Raw genomic sequence first — 6,393 nt, forward strand, 5'->3', positions numbered from 1 at the left:
ACCTCTAACATTCAAAAGGTCAAATACGCGGAAGAGAGCACGTTTCTGCTCAATCTTATTTCCCGATTGAGAAATAACTCCAATATGGCTTATGTGAAAGATGACTTTTTACATTTAACCTAACAACAAGATGCTTGTAATGACAGATGAAAGCTATTTCAATATAAATAACTTGGTTGTATTTTATTGCCAGTCTTATTGTTTAAGTCTTATCTTGTTCTTTAAATATCTGTTTATACATTTTCTTTGTTTGTAGCATTGAGCAGCAGGTACAACTGCATTTCATATGCAATTCTGTATTGTATAATGACTATAGGGTGACACAACGTTAAAATAAAATCCAGAACAAAAAAGGTAATTCACATAACACTCTGCAATAGGAATAAATTGCATCTGTATATGCACAAGACATCAATTGAAGCATGCGTCAGAATAAAAAAAATCTTATTATTTTCTTGTGCCTACTTTTTATGGTAAATCTAAAAATATTCCACGTGTGTAGATGTTGTCATCACTGCTCTATAGAAAGATCAGTCTCAGCCAATTGCCATGAGAGACGAAAATGCAGATCCACCACACCACAGCATCACATGACATCCAGAGGCGGAGTACTCATGCGCAAGCGCTAAAATGCTGCAGGATGCATTTAGTGCTGATGCACCCTGCACTGAGGTTACTGTCGGTCAGTGACATCCTCTCTCAGCCCTCACTCTGCAGAGGCACTGCTGTGAATAGACGCTATTTGATCAAATGTCAAAATCCAATGATGCAACATTAAACATTTACACTAGTAAGATCAAAAGTATTCTATTGTGCTAAGATTTCTTATCTTTGTTATATAAAAAGATAAGTCTGTCCTAATGTTAAGTGTTCAAAGAAATACCTTTTAATTCATAGAAAAACACCACATTTTAACAGCAATTATTTGGCTTATAACCTTTAGCACTAAAGTAAAAATGACAAGGGACATTTATGTTTGTTGTTATTTAGATGGATTCTTTCAGTGTTTTATTTATAAGTCCTTTATATCATTGGATAATCTCATTAGAGCATGTTAATGTTGAAATGGGTTTTTAAGCATAGGCCTATTTGATAGAATGTATAATCCATAACGCAAACAATTGATTAGTTGCAAAACATTGATCAGATGTTTGAATATACATTTCAACTAAGGTTTAAAATTACTAGTACACTTTATCTCAAATGTAGAGTAGGAGTATAAAGTAACCGAAGAATACTGCTAAAACCAAATGAATTTGCGTACACTTGGTTCTCACCACTGGAGATGAAATGCAGTCTTTGTAAACAATAGCAGGTGTGTTTATAAAACAATATAGCAAGACTGCATTAGTTTGATATCTGTAAAGATATTTCTGATGAATTACATTTAAAATGTATAAAACACACATCATGCAAGCAGGCAAATACTGCATGTGACTTTTTGTAACACCAGAGAGGAGGGACTCATTCTGTCTGTATGCATACAGTATCTCCAATAAATATTTTACTGCCAACGACTTTTTTCTGATCAAGATAACAAAAGCCAGTTTGTACAGTACTGCAGTAGAGTTGTGTTGAGTATTGTCTGTCTACATATTTATCTTGACATTTCACATTTTTTAAAAACACCTGTCAAAATGTATTTCAACAAATATAAATATCCAATTCACACTTGATAATCATCTTTAACAAATGTTTATATTAATTATAGATAAAAGGTTAGAAGACACTCAGTGTTTTTTCATACAATAGTTTTAAATAAAGTTCAGATGAAAATATTTGAAATGTATTGATACAAATTACTACAAGGACAATCACACTTTAAAAGATTATATTCTAAAACAGGGGTGGGGAACCTTTTTCCTCTCAAGGGCCATTTCAATGTTTTCAACATCCTCCGAGGGCCGTACAAATCTACAACCTCTTAATCCAGATATCTTGCCATGACTCATGCATGCACGTGCACGGTTGTGCCATGACCACCCAAACAGAAAGATATGGACACAAGATGTGTGCAAATGTATTTAGTTTCCTATCCATGTGAACATGATTTAAGTGGGGGGGACCTAACCTCCTCTAGGGGGGTCCGGGGGGCATACCCCCCGGGAAGATTTGTTTTTAAATGTTGAAGTTAAAAGCATCAATCTGGTGCACTGAGAGCAACATTAGGAGCTCTATGGATACATCTCTCAGCACCGATATGAAACAGAACTGTAAACAGATTTTCTTTTTCTTTATGGATATTTTACAAATCACTCCCCTTTCAAACTGTATTCTTGTTTATTAATAACAACTTTTTTTACTGTCATATAGTATTTTATACCCGTTTACTTTATTCTCTTATAACTATAATGATCATATACAGATGTGCCTTTACCTCACTGGTTGTAGAAAAAGCTTCTTATATTCGTTAGCATAGCAAGCTAACCAGATGCTAATAACAACAAAGTTATTGACTGTATGATCAGGATGACAGTCATGAACAGATCGCCACTGTGCTTACAACTAAAACATAGCCACGCAAAAACTGCAGCATGTGTACGGCTCCTTATGGATACTGCAATTTTTGGAAGTGCCTGAGCAGAGCTGCGTTCTGGTGCTCTCCGTCAGAACTACACCCCTGTCAGAGATACCACGTGATGACATGTTCGGTGTGTCCACACAGCAGCTTTGACCAAATCTTGAAAATCCTGGAGCTGGGCGTGTCTGACAGCTTGGGGATTTCGCGACCAACAACCAATCACATGAATATCACATGAATATCCCGCCCCCGACATACAAAGCAAAAAAACCCGGTTCTTCTACACTATTGTCAAATAGTAAGGGCTATGATGAACATTTATTTTTTTAACATTTTGAACATTTATGAGATTAATGTTTATGGTGCTATTTTATGCTACATTCCATGCTGGCTAATGATACTGTCTATGCTTGCTAGCAACGAAGTAAACTAGCAACGAAGTAAACTGGATATAAAATCCCCAAACAAGCGAAAACCTACCAGTTTCACCCACTGTCTCTGCCACCTCCCTCCATGCCTGGTTCCTCCGGTTTGTATCCCGGTAAGTAAATAGGGACTGATCATAAAGAACCGGGTGATTTGCTACCGCAATAACTAAGTTCTCCTCCATTTTTGTGGAATATAGAAATGAACTGCGGGTCTGGTTCTCCCAGCTTGCACGCTGTGTGGACGGGCCGTCCACACAGCAGCTTTTGGCGATTTGTCCACCGCGTCTCCGCCCATTGACTTTGAATGGGGATGACGTCACTTTCCCTCGCTTGTCGCCGAACTGCATTGTGGGGGGGGCGAGGCGAAGATTTCCAGGATTCCAGGATGTTCAGGATTCCAAAGTTGAACAATGTTCAACTTTTGAGGCTGAGCTGGAAGCGACAGCCAATCAGATCCGTTTATGCAAATCTGACAGTTCAAGCGCTAGCCAATCAAACCGCGTGCAAGCTGGGACAACCAGACCCGCAGTTCATTTCTATATTCCACAAAAATGGAGAACTTAGTTATTGCGGTAGCAAATCACCCGGTTCTTTATGACCAGTCCCTATTTACTTACCGGGATACAAACCGGAGGAACCAGGCATGGAGGGAGGTGGCAGAGACAGTGGGTGAAACTGGTAGGTTTTCGCTTGTTTGGGGATTTTATATCCAGTTTACTTCGTTGCTAGTTTACTTCGTTGCTAGCAAGCATAGACAGTATCATTAGCCAGCATGGAATGTAGCATAAAATAGCACCATAAACATTAATCTCATAAATGTTCAAAATGTTAAAAAAATAAATGTTCATCATAGCCCTTCCTATTTGACAATAGTGTAGAAGAACCGGGTTTTTTGCTTTGTATGTCGGGGGCGGGATATTCATGTGATATTCATGTGATTGGTTGTTGGTCGCGAAATCCCCAAGCTGTCAGACACGCCCAGCTCCAGGATTTTCAAGATTTGGTCAAAGCTGCTGTGGTGGACACACCGTTGGCTTGTGTTGTGTTCAAGGGACCCTGACCTTGTCCAGGAAAAACAGGCACTCACTGTTTAATTATTTTGGCGGTCTAGATTTCTTTATTGTTTTCTTTTTTGCATGTGTTTATAAATTACCTCGAGGGCCACACCAAATTCTCTCGCGGGCCGTATACGGCCCGGGGGCCAGAGGTTCCCCACCCCTGTTCTAAAAGACCCAATACAACTACAGCTCCCAGAAGTCTTTAATAGCTAAGACTCATGGCAAAAAAAAAGTTATGGGATGTGTTCAAATGTAACCATCCAGTACAGTATTAAGAAAATACATAGCTTAGACGATTGGCAGAAACTTCAATAATATGTGTCAATGTTTGTGTTTTTAAAGATCTCTGAAGATGCTAGCGGAGCAGATGCTAACCTAGCTAGCTAAGGGGCGGGGGTTACCACCGTAGACCTGCCGTTGGTGGTGCTAACGCGGCTCCGCCATTGGTTGGGTATCGTTGAATACGCTTCCCGGTTTAATAGAACAATTGACAACATTTTGAGCATGGACGTATAAGGAAAAGTTACTTTTAAGTCAAGAAATATGAATAAAGTGTAAATATGCCTTCGTTAACCTTGTAGTCATTCGCATGTTTTACGTTGAACTCCCGTGTGAGGATTTCCTTTTCAATTTATTCAAGTGAAGCGGTTTCGCGGCGTGGTAACGTTAGAAACTTAAACAGCTTTAATACACAACACTAATTAGCTTGACATTAACTGCCTCATACAAACAATAGCGTATACAGACAACGTCACTTATGCCACGGATACTGATGTTAAAATAAATGAGGTAAATGGTATTGCCTTAAATCATACGACTTACAATGACTTACCTACCACGAATATGTTCACAATGTTGACAGTGCCTATCCTTTCCTGCATGTGTGAGTGTCAGCAGCTTGTGAGCGCCTCTCTTCACTGGCAGAAAGTCACATTCAGGGCGAGCTGAGCTGCTGCTCTATGGCACCTGTTGGAGACAGCTGTCACTTTTATAGCTTCAGACAGTGGACATTTCCCCTTCATTTCATGTGAAGTATAGCCTACCGGATAATGTGGAGTCAAAGCTCTTGTAATATACATAGTAAAAACAACTTGGACATTCGGATATGGGAAAACTATAGGCTGTGGTCAGGAATGTGTGAACTGTGAATACTCTCTCGTGGCTCCAATTCACAACAAAGTTTTCGAAATGATTAACGTTTTAATTCTTCCCTGCTATGGAAATATGAATTGAACATTGTTTTTTCAAAAACATATTAAGGAAAAAGAGGTTCGTTTTCTCTAGAAAATATATTGCATTGATAGTATCCAGTGAAAATCAGAACAAGCTTTTTTCAAACTAAATATAAACTAGACTTGATACATTTTATGTTTTTGTACGAGATGTGGTGATATTTGAGTTAATCTATTCTGTAGCCTGGTAATAATTCCTGATATTATACAGTTACTTCCAAGAAAAAGTGTGACTGTAGACAGACAATATGTAATGTTTAAAATAGGATAGTCTTTGATATTTTATATGTTAAACGTACTTTTGATATTTGGAATATTTCACATCGACAACAGGTAGCTCTAAAACATTATATGTTCCTCCTTTCTCGTATTGGTATAACAGAAGCCTTTTATCAACCTCAATTTTTAGCTAATTAAATACAGTCAAACAATAAAAGGTTATAGACAATTTGACAGCTTTATCTCTTCACTCTAGTTTTGCCCTGTATGTACTGTATCTCAGTGAGGCATTTGTATTCCATCTATAAGAAGTCCTGATGAAGTTATCTATTCATCTGACATGTCACAAAATAGACATATGCTGCCACCTTGTGATGAAGATCTGAAATGCAGTTAAAGAAAGCTTAATAACACCAAGGAAGTAAGTAGATTAAAATGAGTATAATAAAGAAGATTACATGTATTTTTAACTATACAAATACTATCTTTACATACCTTAAGACGGTTTGAAGTGGTGTGCTAGATAGAATAATTCCTTTGTTAAATACACTTCTTATATGCATATATATGAACTACATCCCCTATTACATCTCTGCCTATACATATCCTACATATAATTCGCATTGCCATCATGCTGCAGATATTGTTTTCACTTTGTGAGATTGTCGCTTAGGCATGGCCCCGAAGACACCTATTTCAGAACTACTAGAGAAGAAGTGTTGAGGAGCTTTGCCAGGTGTTAGTATATATCTTGTTTTTCTGTCTTTGTTAACTTGAAAGTGTTAAAACCATGCAAGGCCATTTTTTTCCCTTTTTTTTATTATCAAAGGTTTACTAGTTTAAAGATGGGTGCACTGTACTCTGAGGGAGGGCGAGAAATGACGATGTTAATTTCCTTTTTCATTATTATTATTTCTGGCTAATAATAAGCATTA

General features: G+C 37.7%; 1 protein-coding gene across 1 annotated transcript in view; it reads right to left on the minus strand.

Moving 5' to 3' along the window:
• acsbg2 (acyl-CoA synthetase bubblegum family member 2) overlaps positions 1-4,983 on the minus strand; it is a 30,023-nt gene extending 25,040 nt beyond the window's left edge. The window contains 1 exon segment of the mRNA XM_034209938.1: positions 4,844-4,983. Coding sequence (XP_034065829.1) covers positions 4,844-4,888 — 45 coding nt within the window. The 5' untranslated portion in view covers positions 4,889-4,983.
• Positions 4,984-6,393: the final 1,410 nt, after the last annotated feature.

This window comes from Gymnodraco acuticeps, unplaced genomic scaffold, assembly GCF_902827175.1.
Source record: "Gymnodraco acuticeps unplaced genomic scaffold, fGymAcu1.1, whole genome shotgun sequence".
NCBI classification, from domain to species: Eukaryota; Metazoa; Chordata; class Actinopteri; order Perciformes; family Bathydraconidae; genus Gymnodraco; species Gymnodraco acuticeps.